The 25,485-nt window shown below is 43.1% G+C and overlaps 2 protein-coding genes across 8 annotated transcripts in view; both read right to left on the minus strand.

Annotated features, from left to right (window-relative positions):
• LOC308234981 (zinc finger protein 211-like) overlaps nucleotides 1–12,165 on the minus strand; it is a 37,841-nt gene extending 25,676 nt beyond the window's left edge. The window contains exons 1-2 of one of the 2 annotated variants that reach the window (XM_080643527.1): nucleotides 11,844–12,145; nucleotides 10,867–10,993 (exon numbers count right to left, since the gene is read on the minus strand). In XM_080643527.1, the coding sequence (XP_080499653.1) occupies nucleotides 10,867–10,993; nucleotides 11,844–11,984 (268 nt within the window). In that variant the 5' untranslated portion in view covers nucleotides 11,985–12,145. Of the gene's footprint in view, nucleotides 1–10,866; nucleotides 10,994–11,843 lie in introns of both variants that reach the window. The other variant, XM_080643526.1, reaches the window with a different exon arrangement.
• Nucleotides 12,166–12,790: 625 nt separating this feature from the next.
• LOC308234977 (zinc finger protein 615-like) lies at nucleotides 12,791–25,268 on the minus strand. 6 transcript variants are annotated; one of them, XM_080643518.1, is made up of 5 exons: nucleotides 25,173–25,268; nucleotides 20,587–20,787; nucleotides 20,211–20,306; nucleotides 18,232–18,342; nucleotides 12,791–12,996 (listed from the first exon to the last, which is right to left on the minus strand). In XM_080643518.1, the coding sequence occupies exons 2-5, from the start codon at nucleotides 20,726–20,728 to the stop codon at nucleotides 12,893–12,895; spliced, it is 453 nt and encodes a 150-aa protein (XP_080499644.1). In that variant the 5' UTR covers nucleotides 20,729–20,787; nucleotides 25,173–25,268; the 3' UTR covers nucleotides 12,791–12,892. The 6 variants fall into 6 exon arrangements, with proteins under 6 accessions (XP_080499644.1, XP_080499642.1, XP_080499645.1 ...); XM_080643516.1 differs by having other exon boundaries at nucleotides 18,232–18,345; nucleotides 25,173–25,264; XM_080643519.1 differs by lacking the exon at nucleotides 12,791–12,996 and adding an exon at nucleotides 15,352–16,514 and having other exon boundaries at nucleotides 25,173–25,264.
• Between the last annotated feature and the right edge of the window lie 217 nt (nucleotides 25,269–25,485).

Genomic DNA, 25,485 nt, shown 5'->3' on the forward strand with positions numbered 1-25,485 from the left:
TACTCTCATCTCAAATGTGTATCTGTCACAGCTAGGCATGAGTGTATGGGATGCTTTTCAAGACCAGTGAGTTATATCCTGAGGAAATGACGTTATACATTTTTTTTTTCTTTTCTAAAATATATTTTATTGATATTTTACAGAGAGGAAGGGAGAGGGATAGAGAGCTAGAAACATCGATGAGAGAGAAACATCGATCAGCTGCCTCCTGCACACCTCCCACTGGGGATGTGCCCACAACCAAGGTACATGCCCGTGACCAGAATCAAACCCGGGACCCTCAGTCCACACGCCGACGCTCTATCCACTGAGCCAAACCGGTTTCGGCACGTTATACATTTCTTGACCCCTAAGGTCAGTCAATGGTGGAGACCTTACCAAGGGAGGGGCATGAACATAATAAGATGGGACACAAACAAGAGATGCAGGGGCCACTGGTAGTTTCTTTACAAACAGCTTCCTGTGGGACCATTCGAACTGATGACACAGTCTATGTAGAACAATGTGAATGTGCTCAAACATATAAAAACCCATTGCATTACAGCACATGATGTGTATGGTTAATACAGTATGTGACACAAGGCTCTAAAGACATGGACCAAGATTGGAGTGCAGTAAACAGGAAAGCTGTTGAGGTTCAAAGTTAAGAGAGGTAAAGATTATCCATAAGCTGGAAACCTAAGTAGAAATAATAACAGTTAGAATTGAGTAGTTTAGCCATAGATAGTGTGGCTCAGTTGGTTGAGCATCATCCTTCCCATGAAGGGGTTGCTAGATCGAATTCCTGTCAGGAAAAATGCCCAGGTTCCAGGTTCAACCATCATTTGGCCTGCATACAGGAATCAACCAATCAATGTTTCTCTCTCTCCCCTCTCTCCAACCCTCTGTAACTAAAATAAAGAAAATCATTAAAAAAAAAACTGAGTAGTTTGCAAGGTGTCAATAATAAGCAAGCACAAGTAGAATGGAGTACAGAACTGGCAATGGTAACAAAACATTGTTGAGGAAAATAAGTTCTGACTTATAATCTTAGTAAAGCTCTCATGTCAAACTTTATCCAACAGTCCTTCACCAAGGCAAGACGGCCTCTGGGTCCACCCTGTCATGGGTGTAGCCATCTTTCTCCTATAATGCACAATGATTTTTCCCCTTAAATCCAGGTGGAGAAATTTCATTGGATACAGATGACAGAAATCCTCAAGGAAAAACTGAAAAGATGGATGGCCAGTAGGACAAGAGTCCATGGAAGAAACCATAGAGAAAAAAACAAACCAAAACAGAATACAACAAACCAAAACAGAATAATAAAAAAACAAAACTATGTGAGTGACACCAGCAATATAGCAAAATAGGAGATAGAAGAATTTATCTCCCTGCCAGAATAAGTAGACAGGTACCCACAAATAAACAAACACCCACCAGAGATGCGAATAAGAGCTCAATAAAGACAAAGAGCAATGCAAAAGAGCAAAAAAGGAGAGAACTGCATAGAAAGGATGACTGGGAAGATGGGTAATCAAATATATTTGAAGATAGATAGGGTTAAAAATCAGAGTCATAGTAACCACAGTAACATGAGTGGACTGTTGTGTGAAATACACTAAAAACATTTGTTTCGAAAAACCGCAAAAGCCCATATAACATCAGTGAAAGCCCCATAACTTACACATCAAAGGACCATTTAGTGTTTGTTGGCATGAATTATAAGAGAAATTCTTTTGGCCACAACCTACCATAGAATAGAAACAGAAATCAGAATGTTCCCAGCACTATTTTTCACCCTCAATTGTCACTGAAAAACATTGCTACCAAAGTCATTGTGGACTCATACATTATTTATTATGACCTCAGCTCATAGAGCATCAAGGAGGTAAGACTTTTCAATCTTTACTCAAGATCAAAACAACACCCCTCGTAGCCAACACCCTTTATCCCACATGCAGATAAATCTATTTCTCAGGCCATAATTGCTCCATAAGGGTGAAAGGATTAAAAGAGTAACTGCTTCATGAAATGTGATGACACTTAATACAGTAATAAAGGAAAGAGAAAAGGGGAGAAACAATGGCAATGGAGTAAGTGGAAGGCACACTGACAAGCTCCCAAGACCAAGCTGGTAAGACAACTAAAATGCCATCCTGAAAAAACAGCTGAGGACTAGCTGGAGAGAACCCTGGTAACAAAGAAATGGGAAGTGGGGATTGCATACAAACTGGTAGGCAGTGCAGAAGCACAAAAGGGTTGGCTGGGTTCCCACAGATAACAACAGTTCACTTTCCGGAGGGATATTTTGGCTGTGGGTTGTTCCCACTATGAACTCTGGTGTCTGAACCCCAGCTGAGATCCCCAGCCCAGAGCACCAGAACTGAGAGCGGTGCCCGCAAAACATCTGGCTGTGAAAAGCGGCAGGGTTGCAGTCTGCCAGCGAGATGGTGGAAACGCAGGCACCCTCTTAAATGGCCAATTTCGTGAGCAGCCACTCACCATGGGCTCTGGCAGACGGAGGGCATAGTGGACTGGAGCTGTGTGAGGAGAGTCCAGGATTGGGGGCTCTGAGGTTGGAGCTCTGAGGGCAGCCACCCTGGTATCCTGTGCTAAGTCATTTCTTCATGATGTGGAGGACATCTTTCTGCTGTGGGCTATCGCTATCCAGGCAGTTTTTGCCTGGGGCAGCGGTCGACAAACTGATTAGTCAACAGAGCGGCAAACCGTGGCTTGCGAGCTGCATGTGGCTCACTAGCCGCAGTTTGCCGACCACTGGCCTGGGGGAAAGCCAATGGCCCCACCCTGTTGGAACACCTTTCGCCCCACCCTGCAGTCAAAAGCCTGAGGGTAATTAATGCTGACAACAATCAGACTGCAGGCTGAGATGGGTCTCTGGAGGCTTTGAGCCTTTGCCTGATCTCCTCCGGGGCCCAGGGATACGAAAAGCAGACCCTGGTACACATCATGGTCTTTCCCAAAGGCAACCAGCCACAGTGGGGAGACCCAAAAGTTGCGGATTGCTGATAGCTCAAAGCAGGGTACGCAGTGCCAATCATAGGCAGTATCTGACATTGTTCTAGCTATCATTCAAAATAGATGGTGAAATATAGAACTTTCCAGACAAAAAGAGGCTAGATAAGTTTAGCATCACCAACATAGCACAACTAAAAAAGCTAAAGGGATTGCTATAATGAGAAGAGCAAACAGAGAGAAGGAGAGAGGGACAAAAACATGGCCATACAGAATTGAAATGGAAATAAATAAGTACCTATAAATAACCAACTTAAAGGTAAATGGATTAAATGTTTGAATCAAAAGACATAGGGTAGCTGAATGGATACAAATACATGACCCAATGAAATGGTGTATAATAGACCCACCTCAGAACAAAAAACTGACAGATCATGAGAGTGAAGTGATGGAAAAAAATTTGCCAGGAAAATTGAAAATTAAAAAAAAAAACACACAAAAAACCCCAAACACACACACAAAAAAACAAAAACTGGGGTAGCAATACTCATATTTGACAATATAAACTTCAAAATAAAGGACATTATAAGAGACAACAAAGGTCAGTACATAATACTAATAATTCTAAAGGGATCAATCCAACAAGAGAATATAGCCCTGGGAAACAAACATGTAGCCAATATAGGAGCACTTAAATATATAAAAAACCTTCTAGAGGACTTTCAGGGACAGATGGATAGCAAAACAGTCATAGTATGGGGACTTTACCACCCCCTGACTTCAATGGATAGACCTTCCATACAAAACATTAACAAGGAAACAGAAATTCTAAATGACACAATGGATTAGATGGATTTAATTGACATTTTTAGAACACCAGAGGCCCGGTGCACGCAATTCGTGCACGTGGGGGCAGGGTCCCCTCAGCTCAGCCTGCACCCTCTCCAATCTGGGATCCCTCTCACAATCCTGGACAGCTGACTCTTAATCGCTCGCCTACCTGCCTGCCTGGTCGCCCCAAACTGCCCCCCCCCCCCCGTCAGACTGATCGCCCCTCACTGCCCCTGGGTGCCGGCCTGATCACCCCTCACTGCCCCGCCCTGCTGTTGGCTAAGTCGCCTCCAACTGCACCCTCCCTGCCGGCCTGGTCACCCTTAACTGCCCACCCCCCCGCCAGTTTGATAGGCCCCAACTACCTGTCTCTGCCAGCATGGTCGCCCCTAACTGCGCCCCCCTGCTGCCTATGAACTGAAGGGTCCTGGGTTCGATTCCGGTCAAGTGCACATGCCTGGGTTGCGGGCTGGATCCCCAGTAGGGGGAGGCAGCCAATCAATGATCCTCTCTCATCACTGATGTTTCTAGCTCTCTCTCCCTCTCCCTTTCTGAAATCAATAAAAAAATAATTAAAAAAAATATTTAACCCTACAATTGAAGAACTAGAAAGAGAAGAACAAGAAAAGTGCAAAGTAGAAGAAAGGAAATAATAAAGATTAGAGGAGAAATAAATCACTTAGAGGCTAAAAGAAAATACCAAGAAAATCAATGAAACCAAGATCTGGTTCTTTGAAAAGATAAACAAAATTGAAATATTAGCTAATTTCTTCAAGAACCAAAGAGAGAGGACTCAAATAATAAAATCAGAAACAAAAGTGGTGCCAAAACCGGTTTGGCTCAGTGGATAGAGCGTCAGCCTGCGGACTGAGGGGTCCCAGGTTCGATTCCGGTCAAGGGCATGTACCTGGGTTGCGGGCACATCCCCAGTGGGGGGTGTGCAGGAGGCAGCTGATCGATGTTTCTCTCTCATCGATGTTTCTAGCTCTCTATCCCTCTCCCTTCCTCTCTGTAAAATATCAATAAAATATGTTAAAAAAAAAAAAAAAAAAAAACTTGAACTGCAGGTCTTTACCTGCAGTTAGCCATTTAAAAAAAATAAAAAATAAAAAAAGTGGTGAAGTAACAACTGATACAAAAGAAATACAAGGATTTTAAGAAATACTATGAACAACTACTGGTATATACCAACAAGCTGGACAATGAGGATGAAATGGACAAGTTCCTAGAAAAATACAATCTCTCAAAACTGAATCAGGAAGAAGCAGAAAACCTGAATGAAATATAAGCAGTAAGAAAAAAAACTCACCAAAAACAAAAGCCTGGGTCTGGACAGCTTCACAGGGGAGTTTTACCAAACATTCAAACAAGAAATAACATCTATACTCCTCAAACTATTCCAAAAAATCCAAGAAGGAACACGTCCAAGCTCTTTTTATGAGTAAAGCATTATCCTAATTCTAAAACCAGATAGAAACTACAGAGAAAGAGAATTATAGGCTAATATCCCTGATGAACTCAGATGTAAAAATTGTCAACAAAGTATTAAGAGATCTAGAAATATATTAAAAAGATCATACATCATAATCAAGTGGGACATATTCCAGGGATGCCGCCTGGTACAATATTCACAAATCAATAAATGTGGTACATCCCATAAACAAATTGGAAGACAAAATTCACATGATCATATCAACAGATAAAGAAAAAGGATGCTATGAAACCCAACACCCATTTGTGATAACAACTCACAGCAAATTGGGAATACAGGGAGCATATCTCAACATGATAAAGGCCATATATGACAAACATACAGCCAACATCTTAATAAATCGGCAAAAATTAAAACCATTTCCCCAAAGATAAGAACTGGAACCAGATAGGGATGTCCGCTTTGAACACTCTTATTCAACATACCAATGGAAGTCCTAACCACAGCGATCAGACAAGAAATAAAAGGCATCCAAATTGAAAAGGAGGAAGTAAAACTCTCATTATTTGCAGATGGCATGATATTATACATAGGAAAACAGAAAGACTTCACCAATAAATTACGAGATTTAATAAATGAATTGGGCCCTGACCGGTTTGGCTCAGTGGATAGAGCGTCGGACTACGGACTGAAGGGTCCCAGATTCAATTCCAGTTAAGGGCATCTACCTTGGTTGCAGTCACATCCCCATTAGCGGGCGTGCAGGAGGCAGCTGATCCATGTTTCTCTCTCATCGATGTTTCTAACTCTCTATCCTCTCTGAGAAAATTCAATAAAATATATTTTAAAAAAATAAAAAATATAAATGAATGAATTGGGCAAAATCAACAGGATACAAAATCAACACCCAGAAATCAATGGCTTTTTCATACACCAAAAATGAATTCTCAGAAAGAGAAACTAAACAAACAATCCCACTTACCATTGCAAAATTTTTTAAGATACTTAGGAATAAACGTAACCAAGGAGGCAAAAGACTTGGAAAACTACAGGACATTGAAAAAAGAGATAGAATGAGATAAAAACAAGTGGAAGAATATACTGTGTTCATGGATTGGTAGAATCAACACCATTAAAATGTCCATACTGCTCAAGGCAATCTACAGATTCAATGCAATTACTACTAAAATATCAAAGGCATATTTCACAGAGCCAGAAAAAATTTATAAGGAATCCAAAAGACCTTGAATAGCTGCAGCAAGAACAACTAGGTAGGCCATGAGAGATTTGGCTCAGTGGATAGAGCGTTGGCCTGTGGACTGAGGGGTCCCAGGTTCCATTCCGGTCAGGGGCGTGTACCTTGGTTGCTGGCACATCCCCAATGGGAGGTGCAGGAGGCAGCTGATCGATGTTTCTCTCCCATTGATGTTTCTAACTCTCTATCCTTCTCCCTTCCTCTCTGTAAAAAAAAAAAAATCAGTAAAATATATTAAAAAAAAGAAAAAGAAAAACTAGGTCGGAGAGATCACAATACATGACAAGTTTACTACAAAGCCACTGTACTCAAAACAGCCTGGTACTGGCAGAAGAACAGGCATATAGATCAACGGAACAGAACAGAGACCCCCAAAACTGACCCAAGCCATTACCCTCAATTAATAATTGACAAAGAAGGCAAGAACATCCAGTGGAGTCAAGGCAGTCTCTTCAGTAAGTGATGCTGGGATAACTGGATAGATATATGCAAAAAAAAAAGGAAAGAAACTAGACCACCAACTTACACCGTACACAAGAATAACCTCAAAATGCATTAAAGACTTAAATGTAAGTCATGAAACCATAAAAATTCCAGAAGAAACCATAGGCAGCAAAATCTTGGACATCTCTCGTACCAATATATTTACGGTTGCATCTCCTAGGACATACGAAACTAAGGAGAAAAGAAACAAATGGGACTGCATCAAAATAAAAAGCTTCTGCACAGCAACAGAAACCATTGTGGTAAATTGAAAAGGTAGCCCACTGTGAGGGAGAACATTGTGGCAATGATACATCTGACCAAGGGTTAATATCCAACATATATAAAGAACTCCTACACTTAACAAAAGGAAGGCAAATAGTCCAATTGAAATATGGGCAAAGAACTTAAATACACATTACTCCCAAGTGGACAATCGGATGACTAAGAGACATGAAAAAATGCTTGAAGTTACTAATCATCACAGAGATGCACATTAAAATGACACCTGTCAGAATGGCTACCATGAAAAAGTCAACAGAGGAAAAGTGCTGGCGAGGATGTGGAGAAAAGGGAGCCCCAGCACACTGCTGGTGCAAATGCAGACTGGTGAAGACATATGGAACAGCATGGAGATTCCTCAAAAAATTAAATATGGGACTGCCCTTTGACCCAGTGATCCCACTTCTGGGAATATATGGTTAGAAACCCAAAACACCAAACAGAAATAAATGTATGCACTCCTATGTCATACCAGCACAATTTATATTAGCTAAGATCCGGTACTAGCCCAAGTGCCAATCAGTCATTGTGTGGATAAAAAAGCCGTGGCACGTGTACACCATGGAATATTATGCAGCAGTAAAAAAAGGACCTCTGGCCCTTTGACACAGCATGGAGGGACCTGGAGAATATTATCCTACAGAAAATAAGCCAGTCAGAGAAAGACAAGTATCACATGATCTTACTCATATGTGGAATCGAATAAATAAAATAAACTGATTAACAAAATAGATCCGGAGACATGGAAGCATGGGACAGACTGTGGAATCTCAGAGAGAAGTTGCTGGTGTGTTGGTGGGTGGGAGGAGAAAAACCAAAGAACTTGTATGCATATATGTATAACCCATGGACACACAATAGGGTGGTGTAGGCCTAGGGCAGGGTATGTGGTAGGGCTAGTAGGGATTAATGGGGGAGTGAAGCTGACATGTGTAATACTTCCAACAATCTATATAATAAAAACCTAACAACAATTATAGCAGAACAACCAGAACAACCAATCGCTATGATGGCAACTGACCACCAGGGGCATACGCTCAATGCAGGAGCTTCCACCTGGTGGTCAGTGCGCTGCCACAGGGGGAGCGCCACTCAGCAAGGAGTCAGCCTCACAGCTGACAAGCGCAGCAGCAGTGGTGGTTGCCTCTCTCCCGCCTCTACAGCCTTGCTAAGGAGCAGCGAGCCGAGCAGTAAGGAGCAGCGAGCAGACGGGCGGTAAGGAGCAAGGGGTCCTGGAGTGCAAGCGGTCTCAGCGGGGCTGAGGCCCCCCCCACCCGAGCACACGAATTTTGCGCACTGGGCCTCTAGTCTATATACATAGAAACCTAAGCGACCAAACGATGAATGACTATTTGACCAGTCGCTATGACAAGCACTGACCACCAGGGGGGATATGCTCAACACAGGAGCTAAACCCTGGCAGTCAGTGTGCTCCCAAGGTGGGAGCACGGCTCAGCTGACTGACAGGCGCCAGACGCCAGGCTCATGCCTGGTGAGTGCCACTAGGGTGGCGTGACCCTCTCAGTCCTCTGTGGCAGTGTGCTACCGAGCAGCGGAGGCAGGTACAGTGGGGCTGGGATGAGTGGGAGTGGCAGAACACCCAGCTAAGGCTCGGGCTCCTCCTCAGCCGCCTGTAGCTTCCTGCACTACCACATACCTCGGGGGATGTTGGATCCTGTGGGGAATATGGGCGAAACTGGCATTCAGACATCCCCCCAGGAGTCCCGGATTGTGAGAGTGCGCAAGCCAGGCTGAGGGATCCCACTGCGAATGCATCTGTTCACCGTGCCTCTAGTAAAGGTATAATTAAAAAAAAAAAATACTCAAAACAAAAACACCACCAAGAAAACATGATAATTTTCCAGGAATCAATAAGAAATAAATGGATATCTACATACAGCCTGAAAAGGATTCCAAACTACTTTTACTTTTAAAAACATCACTGCGCTGTAAGAAAACACAAATGGAACCAACATAATGACAAAATCAACCCAGTAACAAAAGGAAAATATCAAACCTAGCCGGTTTGGCTCAGTGGATAGAGCGTCCGCCTGCGGACTGAAGGGTCCCAGGTTCGAATCTGGTCAAGGGCATGTATGTACCTTGGTTGTGGGCACATCCCCAGTAGGGAGTGTGTAGGGGGCAGCTGAATCGATGTTTCTCTCTCATCGATGTTTCTAACTCTTTATATCTCTCCCTTCCTCTCTGTAAAAAATCAAGAAAATATATTTTGTTAAAAGAAGGAAATTATCATCCCTAGCCGATTTGGCTCAGTGGATAGAGCATCAGCCTACAGACGGAAGGGTCCTAGGTTCGATTCTGATCAAGGGCACATGCCCAGTATTCAGGCTTGATCCCTAATAAGGAGCATGCAGGTGGGGCCAATCAATGATTCTCTCTCATCATTGATGTTTCTATCTCACTCTCCCTCTCCCTTCTTCCCTGAAGTTAATAAAAATATATTAAATTAAAAAAACACACAAAAAATACAAAAGTAATATGTAGGTAGACAGAAATCATAAAAGAGAATGAAACAAATGCTGGAGTTGATAAATTACAAGGAATGAATTGAAAACATAAAATGAAGAGTATCAAAATCAGACACGAAAGAATACGTGATGTCAAAGACACATCATTTGAAATCATGCAGGTGGAAAGAGGAAAAATAAATTTAAAGAATACACCAATGTGAACTAAGTAACACCATCAAGAGAGCCATTATCTGTATTAATGGAATCCTATTAACACAGGGGGGTGGGAAGAGATAGAGAAAAAAAGGAAGGGAAAAAGAAAAAGGCCTAGCCGAAACCGGTTTGGCTCAATGGACAGAGCGTCGGCCTGCGGACTGAGGGGTCCCAGGTTCGATTCCGGTCAAGGGCATGTACCTTGGTTGCGGGCACATCCCCAGTGGAGGGTGTGCAGGAGGCAGCTGATCGATGTTTCTCTCTCATCGATGTTTCTAACTCTCTATCCCTCTCCCTTCCTCTCTGTAAAAAATCAATAAAATATATTTAAAAAAAAAAAAAGAAAAGAAAAAGGCCTAAAAAGTGTATCTTAAAAATAAAATAAGCTGCCGTAGCTGGTTTTGCTCAGAGGACAGTGTTGGTCTGTGGACTGAAGGGTCCCGGGTTCAATTCCCGTCTGGAGCACATGCCTGAGTTGCCGACTTGATACCCAGTAGGGGACGTGCTGGAGGCATGTGATGAATGATTCTCTCCCATCACTGATATTTCTATCTGTCTCTCCTCTCCCATCCTCTCTGAAATCAATAAAATTATAAAACAAGAACAACAACAAACAGAGGCTAAGGATGTAGAAAATATTTCCCCAAAATATGTACAAATGACCAACAGGAATGTAAAAAATGCTTTTACTTGCTAATCAAGGTGTAATCCATTAGGCTCCCTGCCACCCTACCAACCACATATTCTTCCCTGTGAGTTCAGTGCAGCAGGTATTAAGGCTGCACGGACAGAAGCCGGCAGTGCAAGCAAAGGACAGCAACTGCCCAAAAACTGGAAAACATGCAGTGCCCACGGTCCACATGGGAGGACATAGCACACCCTGGGAGATGGACCTGGGAAATGCAAAGACAAGTCCAGGTCACTGGTGAGAGTGAGGGTCTTACCCAGCGAGGATACAAGTTCAAAGTTCTCCAGCATCACATTCAGGTACAGCTGTCTCTGACCCTCATCAAGGAGGCTCCATTCCTCCCTGGAGAAGTACAGGGCAATGTCCTCAAAGGTCACGCCAACCTGTCAGAATGGAGACAACTGAAACCAGAGCTGCCTTTCTGAGAACCCCCAATCCTACTCCTTACACATCATCCCCACCCTCAACCTCCTCCAGGGCTCCCCAGTTTAGTGTGGACTCCAGGCCCTAATGCTAGTGCAGGCTGCTCTCTCATCACAGTCCCTTTAGTCACTGTGATTGCCCTCAGCACAACAGATGGGCTGGGAAGGGGGACAGCAGAGAAACTCCATCTAAACTCTGGGCCATGCCTGCAGGGCCCCAGCCTTCCTGCCAAGCAATACCACTGCAGTCTCCCAGATCAAGCCTCCAAGATAAAGACAAACATGAGCTCAAGCTTTAACCTTATGTCCCCACACCAGGTCCCCGGGACCATCAGCTCACACTTCCTCCAGGTGTGCACACCACTGTGTACTGTTGATCCCCTTCCCATCTTCAGACCCAGGGTCACTCCCTCAGCTCTGCCCCCTTCCTACTCCATGCCACTGGATCTTGCTGGACTCACCCATTAACTTGGCATATGTTATCCGAGAGACCTTGTATTCCAGCCGGATCCAGGTCAACCCAGTCCTCTGATGGACCCCACAGCCCGGAAAGCCCGGATTGAGGCTGTGACATCCTCCCTGCCTGACTCTGATCTTTGCATCAATCCTCACCGCCCACATCCGCACGGGAATTTCAGATACTCGTCACCCCCGTGCACTCTGCCCTGCACTGGCTGTGTCCTCAGAACCCCAACACTCCCCTCTCCCCTCCGCCTTCCTCCCGCTGCAGGACGTGACAGGCTCCGGCGCCGGGGCCGTCCTGTTCGGTGTGAGGAGGAGGCGGTGAGGGGGGGCGGGGACTCGCACTCACCTCTGCCCAGCTACTCAGCGCGGACGCCGCCGTTGCACTCTGTGGAGGAAGCGGGGCGGGAGTGGCGGGAGCAGAGGCCGCCGCGGGAAGGGCGGTCCCAGTCTCGGCCATGGAGAGGGTCACCCACGTTACCATGTCCATCTTCACACCGCGCAGGGGCTGTGTGCACCCCAACGCTCACGGCTTTTCCCTCGGGGGATCTCCACGAGGCCCTAGCGATGGGGAACCTCGGACAAGGCAGCTGCGGATAAAGCGAGTGAAGACAAAAACCCTGCCATGCGGACACCGGAAGCCCCGCCTCTAGTAGCTTCGCCGGAAACGCGTTTTCTGGCCCTTCATTGGTTCCCGCGGGGATTTCACATTTGGTCTTTGGGTGATGTGGGTGAGTCCCAGACCAGGGTCCCGGTTTTCCCGCCTCACTCCAGGAGAAAATACCCAGATCCGCCTCTGCAGGGGCTAGAGACTTCCCATCCGCAAGAAAGAGACATCTTGGAAATGGCTAAAGGAAGTTGTCATCTTTTCCTGGTGAAGGGACTTGAGCACGTGCCAATGAAAACACATTATCTTTGAGCCCAATACAGCGACTCATAAACAGGTATGAGTGCATTGCAGGGGTCCTCAAACTTTTTAGACAGGGGGCAGTTCACTGTCCTCAGACTGTTGGAGGGCCGGACTATAGTTTAAAAAAAAACTATGAACAAATTCCTATGCGCACTGTGGGCCGGGGAAGAGTCGGCTGCTAAGCAGGACAGGCAGCGGCACCTGGCGGGCCGGATAAATGTCCTCCGCGGGTCGCATGTGGCCCGCCGGCTGTAGTTTGAGGACACCTGCATTAGTGTCTCTAGAACATTTTATCCCGTAAGTGACCTACTTACACCATCATATGTCAATATGAAAAATATAACACAGGAATGTAGGACACTTTTGAAATAAAAAAGAACAAAGATGCATAGTATAAGCTTTATTGTTTCCTTTATTTTTTTATATACATAAGGAGAGAGACAGATACCATGAGAGAGACACCTCCTTTGGCTGCCCCTGCAGGCCCCCTATTGGGGATTGAGCCCACAGGCTGGGGGGATGTGCCCTGACCGGGAATGGAACTCCAGGATCTGTTGGTCCATGGTTGGACTCTCAATCCACTGAGAAACACCTGCCAGGACATAATATAAACTTTAAATGGAACTCTATTGTTTAGTTTTAACTTGAACATCAACTAAGATAAATTTTCAAAAAGTGGAAAAATTGAATTTTGTTATTGGTGTGTTTCTTCATAAGAAAATGCTATTGTAATTATAGTGAAAGAAAATTTGTCCTTTACAGACATATCTAACATGTCAGGTGTGATGATGTTTTAGACATTTCAATGTGATGAGATTATGAACATATTTATAAATAATATTTACAGTAAATGAAGTCCATATTCATAATGAAAGTTCAAGCATGTATAGCTCAGAAACTTAAAAAAATCACAAAAAATATAAAAAGAAGTTACGGGTTTGCATCTCTGCAAAAAATATCAAAATTAATAATTCTTGCCTGACTGGCGTGTTTCAGTGCTTGAGCATCAACCTATGAACCAGGTCATAGTTCGATCCTGGTCATGTCACATGCCCGAGTTGCGGGCTAGACCGTGTGTGTGGAGGGTGCAGGAGGCAGCTTAACAATGATTCTGTCTCATCATTGATGTTTCTATGTCTCTCCCTTTCCCTTCCTCTCTGAAATCAATGAAAATATATTAAGAAAAACAAAAAACCCTAATCTAACAGAAGAGTTAAAAAAATTAAACTTACCATAAATTATAAAAGTCAGTTCTAAATAAAAATAATCTCCAGCCCCCTGAAACTGAAACAATGGTCAGAGTCCGACACTTCTGGTGAACTGCTGGCATGGGAACACTGGATAGCACTTTCTTGTTCATGAAACATCTTCCCAATATACTCAAATACCCTTTCTCCCCTCCTTTGTTATTTATTGTTTAAAATATATTTTAATTGGTTTCAGAGAGGAAGGAAGGGGGAGAGATAGAAACATCAATGATGAGAGAGAATCACTGATCGGCTGCCTCCTGCACACTCCCCACCAGGGATCGACCGCATAACCAGGGCATGTGCCCCCAACTGTAATTGAACCCAGGACCCCTCAATGCACAAGCTGATGTTCTACGTGCTGAGTCAAACCAGTCAGGGCTCCCCTCCTTTAAATGTATGCTCTTAAAATCCTCCAGGAGCCACATGCTTGTCATTCCTCAGTGCTGCTCAATTTATACGGGGGTGGAAAAAGTAGGTTTACAGTTGTGAGTATGCAAAACACAGAGTTTATTATTGTATGATTATTCTTGTATTATTGTATTACAACTGTAAACCTACATTTCCCCACCTCTGTGTATTCCCATCACCTGCCAACTAAGAATTTATTATAACATAGAATATTTTCTGTTGAATGATTGGCTACCCTTTTAATGAAGCCTGTGAAGAAGCCTGGTATGGAACCCATTGCTCTATTAACTGCTGTGTAACACAGCCTCTGAAGCAGTGAGGTTATTAATAAAGAACTGTTGAAACAATGAAACTTGCTGCCATGGCTCTTTTTCCACAACTCTAAATTGTTCTGCTCACACCTTACTCTATCTTTCTCACCTCTCCAGTATTTCCCCAAGTTCTCACGAATTGAAAAAACAGGCACACGTTTTGTTGTAAAACTGGTGTAGCTGTTTTCACCAGAGCCAAAGCTTAGGTTAATTTTCTCATCTCTTAACAATCAGGCCCTTGCCTGTTTGGCCTGTTTGGGGTGCAGGCTCCTCTCCGGCCCTGGCCCTGGTCAAGGCATGTGCAGGAGGCAACCAATCAATGTGTTACTCTCCCACTGATATTTCTATTTCTCTCTCCTAAAATCAATAAAAACACATTTTTAAAAAAGTCTAGTTTTTTAAAAAGGGTTTTTTTTTCCTCTCACCCTGTCCAATGTGGATCAGATTTTAGAGCACTGGCCCACCCACTGAAGGATCTTGTGTTTGATTCTGGTCAAGTGCACATACCTGAATTGCAGGTTCAATCCCTGTCCTGGTTCGGGAAGTGCAGGAGGCAACCAATTGATGTGACTCTTTCACAAGGATGTTTTTCTCTCTCCCTTCCACTATAAAAATTAATGGAAAAAATATTCTGGAGTGAGGATTAACAACAAAAAAAGGTGTGCTTTTCTCTCTCACTCTCTCCCTTCCTCTCTAAAACTCAAAAAAATATATTATGAAACACATCCAAATGTGCTATTGTCTTTATGAAATCAACATATTGCTTCATTTTTTTTTAAAAAAAATGTGTTTTTATTGAGATTTAGAGAGGGAGAGGGAGAGGGATAGAAACATCTATGATTGATCAGCTGCCTCCTGCATGCCCCCTACTGAGGATTGAGCCCAAAATGTGGGCATATGTCCTAACTGGGATTCAACCCAGTGACCTCTTGGTTCATAGGTTGACACTCAACAACTGAACCACACCAGCCAGGCTCACTTTCATTTTCAAGTACTTCAAATATTCTAAAATAACATGAAGCATGAAATAAAGAAATTACAAAGTTAATTACACAATGAAATAAGCATAGACCACTCCTGTTTTGTACATATTAAAATTTAATCCATGATGAGAGCAACTGCCACAGTTTAAAACTTATAAAATCATTGACAAAGCAACTAGAAATATGGCTGAAGGTATCCTGTCCCCAATTGTTTGTGAGGTATATTAACTGTTTAGATGACTTGTGACAATGCTTTGTCATTCAAGGCTTCTTTCCTTGATTAAGTTACCTGAGATTTTGCTAAAGCCCACCGTTTTTAATGTATTTGTCAGTTATTTCCGCATGGATTTCCTGGTAAATGATGAAGCAACATAAATTACTGCAAACCATGCTATATTCACTGCCTGAATAGTGACTAGCTGTAGTGTCAACTGATGTCTAATGTCTTACTTTCCAGAAGACATTTTCCCACAATTAATATTCACTCAGTCATGATCTCTAATGATCACATATGAGATGTTCTACTTCCAACTAAAGTGTTTTCAGTCTGTCATTCATTGGATTTACCTCAGAAAACCCTCTTTATACATAAAATATCCTACAATATTTTCATCAATGTTGACTGTATCTGAATTTTTTCATCAATATAAAATAAGAGGTAATTGGTCAGTAAATACAGCACTACATTCTTTGAATTAAGCTATTCTTTGCATACTATTATCTTGAGGGCCTACAGTTTTCCCCAAAGCAACTACCTGTAAATTCTTATCTTGAATAAGGACTGACAGGCGGACAAAAGCTTTACCACAATTGCTGCATCCCTAGGGCTCTCTCCTGTGTTTTCTTTGATGAACATTGAGACCTGACTTCATAGTGAAGGCTTTCCCATATTTTATTACATTCATAGTGTTTCTCTCCCATGTCCATTCTGATGGCTAATGAGATTATTTTTGCACAATGAGAATTGCCCACATTCAGAACATGAAAAGCAAGTGAGATCTTTCCTTAGTGAGATCTCAGATGTTGCACGAGGCATATCTTTTTCCTAAAGCCTTCACCACATCCACTGCATTTGTATGGCTTCTCTGCGGTATGAATTTGTTGATGTATACTTAGAGTATTCTTCATGGTGAAGTCCATTCATGGCATATAGTTTATCTGCATATGAATTTGAAAAGGTGCAATGAGTATGCTTTTTCCAGGTTAGCCTTTGACACATTCATTGAATATATAAGGTTTCTCTTACATATAAGTGCACCCATGTACACTGAGATCACTATTCATGGTGAAGCCATTTCCACATATACTACATACATAAGGCTTCTCTCCTGTATATTTGCTGGTGTCAGATGACAGGGCTCTTCAAGATAAAGCCTTTCCTACGATCACTACAATATATAAGATTTCCCTCCTGTATGAATCCGCTGATGTACAATCAGCTTGTTCTTCACTGCGAAGCCTTTTCCACATTCACTGCATACATAGGGGTTCTCTCCCGTGTGAATGCGTCGATGTACATTGAGTTTATACTTCTGAGTAAAGCCTTTCCCACATTCTTTGCACATATATGGTTTCTCAGAAGTATGAGTTTGCTCATGTACAGTGAGTCCCCCCTTCATGCTGAAGCCTTTTCCACATACATTGCATACATAGGGTTTTTCTCCTGTATGTGCTCGCTGGTGTCTGATGAGAGGGCACATCCAGGGGAAGCATTTCCCACACTCATTACATACGTAAGGTTTATCTCCAGTATGAATTCGCTGATGTACCATAAGGCAGTGCTTCATTGAGAAGCCTTTCCCACATTCACTACACACATACGGTTTCTCTGAAGCATGAGTTCTTCGATGTACAGTGAGATCAGTCTTCATGGTGAAGCCTTTTTCACATAACATACATACATAGGGCTTCTCTCCTGTATGTGCTCGCTGATGTCTGATGAGAGTGTTCTTCCAGGTGAAGTCTTTCCCACACTCATTACATATGTAAGGTTTCTCTCCACTATGAGTTCGTTGATGTAGGATGAGGCCACGCTTCACTGAAAAGCCTTTTCCACATTCTGTGCATGTATAAGGTTTCTCTCCTGTATGAGTTTTCTGATGGGTAGTGAGACTAAACTTCGTAGAGAACATCTTCCCACATAGACTGCATCCATGAGGTTTCTCTCCTGTATGAGTGTTTTGATGGTTAGTGAGACAAAACTTTGTAGAGAAGGTCTTCCCACATATATTGCATCCATAGGGTTTCTCTCCTGTATGAATTTTTTGATGGGTAGTGAGACTAAACTTCGTAGAGAAGTTCTTTCCACATAAACTGCACCCATGGGGTTTCTCTCCTGTATGACTTCGCTGATGATAAATGAGCCGAGACTTTTTGATGAATGCTTTACCACATTCACTACACACATAAGATTTCTCTCCCATGTGAGTTTTCTGATGTATACTGACCTGTGATGTTGTGAGGAATGTTTTGTCACATTTAGTGCATTCATACTGCTTCAGTTCTTCATGAATCCTTTGATGGTCACTGAGCGTAGACTTTCTAGAGAAGGCTTTACTGCATGGACTGCATCCGCTAGGTTTCTCTCTAGAATGAACTCTCTGATGATCAGTGAGCTGAGACATTTTCTTGAAGGCTTTCCCACATTCAGCGCATATGTGGACCTTCTCAATGTGGTTAATGCTCTGTTCCTGAATGGCCTGCGACTTATTATTGATGGGTTTGGTGCTGACAGGCAATTTAATTTCAGTGTAAAATTGTTCATGGTTAGCATGCAGAATGGGTGTCTCCTCTCCTTTCAACTCAACAAAGTTCTTTATGTTACAGTTTTCATGTATCTCAAACATAGTGTGATTCTGCTTTAATAGGAAATTACCTTTGCTCTGATTAACAATCTCTCCAAACATACTATTTTCACAGCATCTTTCCAGACTCGGAATGCTTCGCCTTTGCAAGGGATACTGCAGAGAATCACCAACTGTACCTACTACTAGGACAGAAGAGAAAAGTGAATCATTCTGTAATCTCTCATAAACTTAGTTTGAAATAAAACTTTTTACAAAATGCCTTCATGTGAAGTAACTATTTACTGACAAGCCTGTGTGTTGTAGAATAAGAAATAAATTTGGTCTATGTCCATAGTACTTGACAATAAGCTTGTAAAACTCTATAATTTCCTAAGTGATAGGAGCACCTTTTGCTATACATAAAAAAATCAAAATGTTTTATAACAGTGGAGTTTTTGCTAATAAGATGATTTAACACAGGGTTCCTACAAAGCCTCAGAATGGACCTAGTTACCAGAAAGACCAATTGATTAGTAAATTGGACTTTCAGCTGTACATACTGACCTCTGAGAAAGGACGGAGGATCTAAAAATTAAAGCTCTATTAAAACCGTTATTTTCCCCCAGCCAGAGTGGCCCAGTTGGTTGAACATCGTCCTGTGCATGGCTCAATTTCTGGTCAGGGCACATACTTGGTTTGTGGGTTTGATTACTGATCAAGGAGTAAACAGAAGGCAACCAATTTCTCTCTCCTTCTGTCTCTCTCTCCTATCCACCTTCCTCTCTTCTCTCTAGACATGTCCTTGGGATTTCCTAGACCCCAAGGTGGTGTTTTTCTTTGTTTTTTCTTTTTACTTATTTTCCCCCCTGCCCACAGTATTTCTTAATGGTTTATTTACAAAAGAAACTATTCTTAGATCAAATATCCATGTTTCATAGTTCAAGAACATGCGTAAGTGACAAACTTCCATGGAATTCAACCCAAAGAAATTATTTGCATTCCAAGATCACTTTGCACTCTGAAAGATATCAGTCTTCCTCATCCACTCAAAATCTCTCATAGAATCATTTCTGTAGAAATCTGTGTATGCCAGCTTTCTTGATTTTTGCCTCAGAAAACTGACAGAAAGCTGTAACCCCCAGTGATACAATGATGGCTCCAACAATATGATATGGCCGACATTTGGCTAGAAGGCCATGTATTTAGTTTTTGTCAAAGCACTGGAAGATATGGTAGTTATATCCTCCTAGGGAGGCAAAGGAAGGATCGGAAGTGGACTGACTCCTCCAATAAAGACTAAGATGTTTAATGGCTTAGGCTTTTAGGGGAGGAACAAAGTTTCCCCTACCCTCAAGGATCTTCTGGCTGATTTAATAATCAAATACCCTGTATAAAAAATTCTTAACCAGCCCTAGCCAGTTTTGCTCAGTGGATAGAGCGTCAGCCTGTGGACTGAAGGGTCCTAGGTTCGATTCCGGTGGAGGGTACATGCTTGGGTTGTGGGCTTGATCTCCAGTAGGGGGTGTGCAGAAGGCAGCCGATCAATGATTCTTTCTCATCATTAATATTTCTATATCTCTCTCTCCCTCTCCCTTCCCCTCTGAAATAAATAAAAATATGGCCTTAACCAGTTTGGCTCAGTGGATGGAGCATCGGCCTGCGGACTCAAGGGTCCCAGGTTCAATTCCTGTCAAGGGCATGTACCTTGGTTGCAGGCACATGCCCAGTAAGGGGTGTGCAGGAGGCAGCTGATCGATGTTTCTCTCTCATCGATGTTTCTAACTCTCTCTCCCTCTCCCTTCCTCTCTGTAAAAAATCAATAAAATATATTTTAAAAAATAAATAAATAAAAATATGTTTTAAAAAACAAACAAACATGATGTAATTAAAATAAACAGGGGTCAGAGCTCAGGAGAGACAAAAGGGGTATGCTTTCCCCTAAACTTCTACAAAGAAAAAGGGTTCTCATATGTGTAGGGGTGGTTTGAGTTTCCTCATTCACTGTCACAGCTGTGATGCCGCCTCTGACTAGAATCTGCCTTCGCCTTAATGGCTCTCACCCCCTCACCTGGAGAGACTAGACAGTGGAGTCCACGCTGTACTGTCCACGATTCTTCCCCTCGTTCCAACTTGGAGAGCATGTCTGGTTTACTGACTTGATACTCTGCTCATGCAAATCAAAAGAAGACTTAGACATACTAAATTGAGTTAGGGGTCTGTCAAGGGAGAATGTTACATTTCAGGGAATGACCAGGTTTCACATCTGTGACACGAAGTCTTTTCTCTCAGGAGAGGAGAGATTATACCCTCTTGTCTAGCACAAGAAAAGGATCCGAGATTCTATCATTTCAGAGAATTGTAGTCATTCTAAAGAGTTAAGCAGCTGAGGGGGAAAAACCCACTATCAGGGCGCCTTTTGAGTGACACATGGGAGCTGTCCTCACCCACTGACACCAGGTGGCTGTAGTTCTCCATCATCACCTCCCTGTACAGGTCCTTCTGCTCGGGGTCCAGGAGCTGCCACTCCTCCCAGGTGAAGTCCACGGCGACATCGTGAAATGTCAGGGGTTCCCGTAACAACTCCATGTTGTGTAATGGCGCGATGTCCTTTAGATGATATGTGTCAATGTAACACACATTCAAACCTGTAGAGAATTTTTGTGAGTTTATTAGAGCCAAACTGATGACTACTGCCGGAAAGCAAACTCTAAACGGATTGAGAAAATGGCAGTTCTGCACCTTATTTTATACATTATAATCAAAAGGAAAGATATAAGCGGGTTACATGACATTCACTGGTGATAGATTAGGGAGGTGGGAAAAAGCAGGAGGGGTGTACCTCTAGGATTAGATAAAAATTGAAATGACAGCCCTAACCGGTTTGGCTCAGTGGATAGAGCGTCGGCCTGCGAACTGAAGGGTCCCAGGTTCGATTCCGGTCAAGGGCATGAACCTTGGTTGCGGGCACATCCCCAGTAGGAGGTGTGCAGAAGGCAGCTGATCGATGTTTCTCTCTCATTGATGTTTCTGTATCCCTCTCCCTTCCTCTCTGTAAAAAATCAATAAAATATATATTTAAAAAAAAAAGTGAAATGACAAACCCATACTTATTTACATACGTGGGTACAGAATAATTAACAGTCAACAATTAAGTCAATCAACAATGGGGATGTGTGGTCTCTGCTCTGGTGCGATACCTGTGCTTTGAGGGACATAGAAAAATGGTATTACTTTGTATGCTATTGTAGATACAAAATGATAAAAATAGGCTCATTTAAGGGAAAGACTGACTTTTGTCAGGGAAGATTCTAACATAGGACATGACTACCGCCATGAACTGCTTTTAGTTAAAGAGTTTTAATTTCAGACCTTCCTTGTGGTTACTTTATGTCTCTGATTTTATAAGGCCTCCAAGCAGACCTCCCCTGAACTTGATAGGTTTAGTATGTGGCCCTTTTTCATCCATATGTGGAGAAAATATTAGTCTTTCTGCTCATTTTCACTTTATAGGCTGCATCTATAGAGCTAATGGGGTTTTATTTCCATATACACTTCAATAATTACATGCCAAGTAAAAACAAACTGGGACAGAATTAGGTTTTCTGTTGTTCATATGGAAAATAATACAATAATTAATAGATAATAATATAAGAATAAACTGTGTTTGGCATACTCAGAACTGTTCACCTACTTTTGCCCCACTGTTTTATAATTGTACATTCAGTCACCCGTGCATTCATCCAATTAGAAATACCTATAATGTTAAGAAGTTCAATGTTCTTGTTCACCTCACATACACATAAACCATCCAGATGAATGGAGGTGGGGTTTTTTTGTTTGGTTTTTTAACCCTCAACCAAGGATATTTTCCCCTTGACTTTGAGAGAGGGGAATATCAATGTGAGAGAAACATATCGACTGGTTGCTTCCTGCATGAGCCCCAACTAGGGCCCCGGTCTGGGAGGAGCGTGCAACCAATGTACATGCCCTGACCTGGAATGGAATCTGGGGCCCGTTGGTCCACAGGCTGATGCTCTATCCACTGTGCCAAACCGGTTAGGGTGTGGAAGTGGGTTGTTTTTTTTTATAAGCCTCAATAAATCCATTAATGAAGAAAAGCAAAAATAAAAAAAATTTCAAGTCACTTGGAGTATTTTCTTCTGTCCTCTGAAAAGAGCTAGCCATGGGAGGCCCTGTCTTGGTGTGTTTTGACTCTTTTCTCAATTTCTGTTCAGAAATTTTCAAAAAAATAAAAGTAAAAATTAAGAAATCTGTCTTCAGTCAGGTGTGACCTGGAAATGCTGATACCCAACCTGGCAACTTCCTCATGTTTCAAATGTTCTATTGTGACTAATCCTATATAAAAGCCCAGCAACTGAATGGCAGAATGACCAGAATGACTGGTCGACAAGTCGCTATGACACGCACTGACCATCAGGGGGCAGATGCTCAATGCAGGAGCTGCCCCCTGGTGGTCAGTGCACTACCACAGTGGGAGCGTTGTTTGGCTGACAGGGATGATAGGCGCTCCCACAGTGGGCCGGTCCCTGCATGTCACGTCCCCTGCCAGTGCATGAATCCCATGCACCCGGCCTCTGATATTGATATAAGAAAGGTCCAAACGTGCAGATAATTTTAATGATTTCAACTGAGCCAAAGTGAGGACAATTACTGGGAAGCAGAAGAATAATGAATTGAGAAAATGCTCTGGAGACTGGAAGTTTTGCACCTTATTTTACACATTCCATTCCAGACAAAGGAGAAGACATAAGGGAGTTACAGGAAATCCAGTGATGACAGCTTAGGGAGGTGGGAGAAAGCAAACGGGGGAAAGCAAATGGGGGAAATCTCTTTTTGGATAAAAAAGTAAAATGAATAGAATAGACACATAGTTGTTTTAAATAGGTATGTATAGGATAGTACACAAACAACACAATAAGAATAACAATGAGGGCCGAAACCGGTTTGGCTCAGTGGATAGAGCGTCGGCCTGCGGACTGAAGGGTCCCGGGTTCGATTCCGGTCAAGGGCATGTACCTTGGTTGCGGGCACATCCCCAGTGGGGGGTGTGCAGGAGGCAGCTGATCGATGTTTCTCTCTCATCGACGTTTCTAGCTCTCTATCCCTCTCCCTTCCTCTCTGTAAAATATCAATAAAATATATTAAAAAAAAAAAAAAAGAATAACAATGAGGGTTTCTGTGATCTGCTCTGGTGGGAGGTTGTGCCCTGAGGGATCTGGAAAAAAAGGAAATTAGCCTGATATTCCAAAGGTGTTATTCTAAATTTTTTAAATATATTTTATTGATATTTTACAGAGAGGAAGGGAGAGGGATAGAGAGCTAGAAACGTCGATGAGAGAGAAACATCAATCAGCTGCCTCCTGCACACCTCCTACTGGGGATGTGCCCGCAACCAAGGTACATGCCCTTGACCGGAATCGAACCTGGGACCTTTCAGTCCGCAGGCCGACGCTCTATCCACTGAGCCAAACTGGTTTCAGCAAAGGTGTTATTCTAGATGCAAAAAGACAATGGACAGGATCAGTCAAGGTAAAGAATGACCTCTGTCAAGGAAGATACTGGTGTAGGATATGACTACTAGCCATGGCTTGGCTTTTGGTTAGAAAGTTTTAATTTCATACCATCCTATGTGGTCACTTAGCCTCGTGGTTTGTAAGGCCCTTCATGCAGGCCTCCCCTGAGCTTTTCAAGTTTAGTATGTGGCCCCTTTTCCACCACACTGTGATGAGAATATTCAATGACTGGTACATTGTCTCTGAGACCTCATGCTACTGTGCTCCTGATCACAATGCCCACAGTATTGCTGGTATCCCTCTATTTGGTCTCCCGCAATTATTTATTTTTCAGGACAATAAAGCTTTAGGTTCTAGATGTGGTACACTTATTCCTTTATTCCAGGGAGCTTAAGTGGAATGATTGTAAAAAAAAAAAAAAAAAAAGATGAGGGAAATGACATTGTAAGGAAAAATAATTTTTCCTTCTAGGTTCGTTGGCTGGTCTAATAATTAAATTGATATGACAGACTAACAGTGGCAATAATTTAAAAAAAAGTTTAATAACATGTAAACCTTTAGTATATGCAGAAGTGACCCACAAACATTTTCTGAAAGAGAGAGATTAACATTTTCCAATTTGCAGACCAAAATGTCACAAAGACCCAGTTCTGCCTTTACAGGGAAAAAGGTGCCACAGAGAATATGTGGCAAACGGACATTGCTGGTTTGGTAGCTGGGTCTGTAGTTAGTGAACTACTGAATTACTTTTGTTAAAAAAACAAGATTGGGCCCTAACTGGTTTGCTCAGAGGATAGAGCGTCAGCCTGATGACTGAAGGGTCCCAGGTTCGATTCCTGACAAGGGCATGTACCTGGGTTGCCGGCACATCCCCAGTAGGAGGTGTGCAGGAGGCGGCTCATCGATGTTTTTGTCTCATTGATGTTTCTGTCTATCCCTCTCCCTTTCTCTCTGTAAAAAATCGATAAAATACATTCTTAAAAAAACACACAAAAAAACCAGGATTGGACCGGTCCCAGCAGCAGCCCTGGTCATAACCTTGAAGAAACACTAGGGGTGCTGCGCGTCCAGAAGTTCTGCGTCCTAAGCCTCTCGGGATCACAGAGGCGGATCACAAGGCTTTATTCATCCGAAACCGGGCCAGACACTCCCAGGTCGGGACCAGCGCCGGCATTACGTCCCCAACCTGAACCCGACCCCGTGATCATCCTAAATGCCTACTGATTGCTTACAAGTGGGTCCTGAAGGTAACCCCAGGCAGGACACGGAAGTTCTCTCCACAGACTATTAACGGTGCACCGACCCCCAGGGCACCCCAACCACAGACTCACGCCTCTCGGGTCAAATCCCGCGGCCATCCGGTTCCCCTCAGCTGCCTCCCGCTCCGACCCCGGTGATAATGCCCTTCTCCACACACCAAGTCCACACGTCACCCTGTGAGAAACAGAACTTCTACTGTGACGAACACCCTTCTAGGTACACACCCACACACTCACCTGAATTTCCCCCCAAATCCACCAGGGCAGCGCGAACGTTTTATTTCCGCAAACCGCTTCAACTTCTGCACTGGCCCCGCTCCGTCTCCGTGGTCTAGGAAGGAGGCATTTGAAGAAACGCAACTTCCGGTTTTCGGTGGCAATATGTCCGCGCTCGTAACGCGGCTTCGCCATGGGGGCCGCCATGTTGGGGTTCCTGACTGCCGTACAGAGGAAGAACCACACTTAGGGACTGGGAGCAAGGGATGGCGGGAAAATGGAAAGGTGCTGAAATTATATTGTTTTCTGGCACTTCGACTCTTGTGAAAAATGG

Source organism: Plecotus auritus, assembly GCF_963455305.1.
Source record: "Plecotus auritus genome assembly, chromosome: 10".
NCBI lineage: Eukaryota > Metazoa > Chordata > Mammalia > Chiroptera > Vespertilionidae > Plecotus > Plecotus auritus.

Excerpts from the sequence above, each read along its gene's own strand:
- LOC308234977 (XM_080643514.1), bottom strand. The coding sequence starts at position 20,728 with ATGGAGTTGTTACGGGAACCCCTGACATTTCACGATGTCGCCGTGGAC. Across the intron at positions 20,307-20,586 it reads CAGCCACCTGGTGTCAGTGG|AGTATCAAGTCAGTAAACCA; the intron begins GTGAGGACAGCT and ends TTGCATGAGCAG. Across the intron at positions 18,346-20,210 it reads CCACTGTCTAGTCTCTCCAG|TAGTAGGTACAGTTGGTGAT; the intron begins GTGAGGGGGTGA and ends CTTCTGTCCTAG.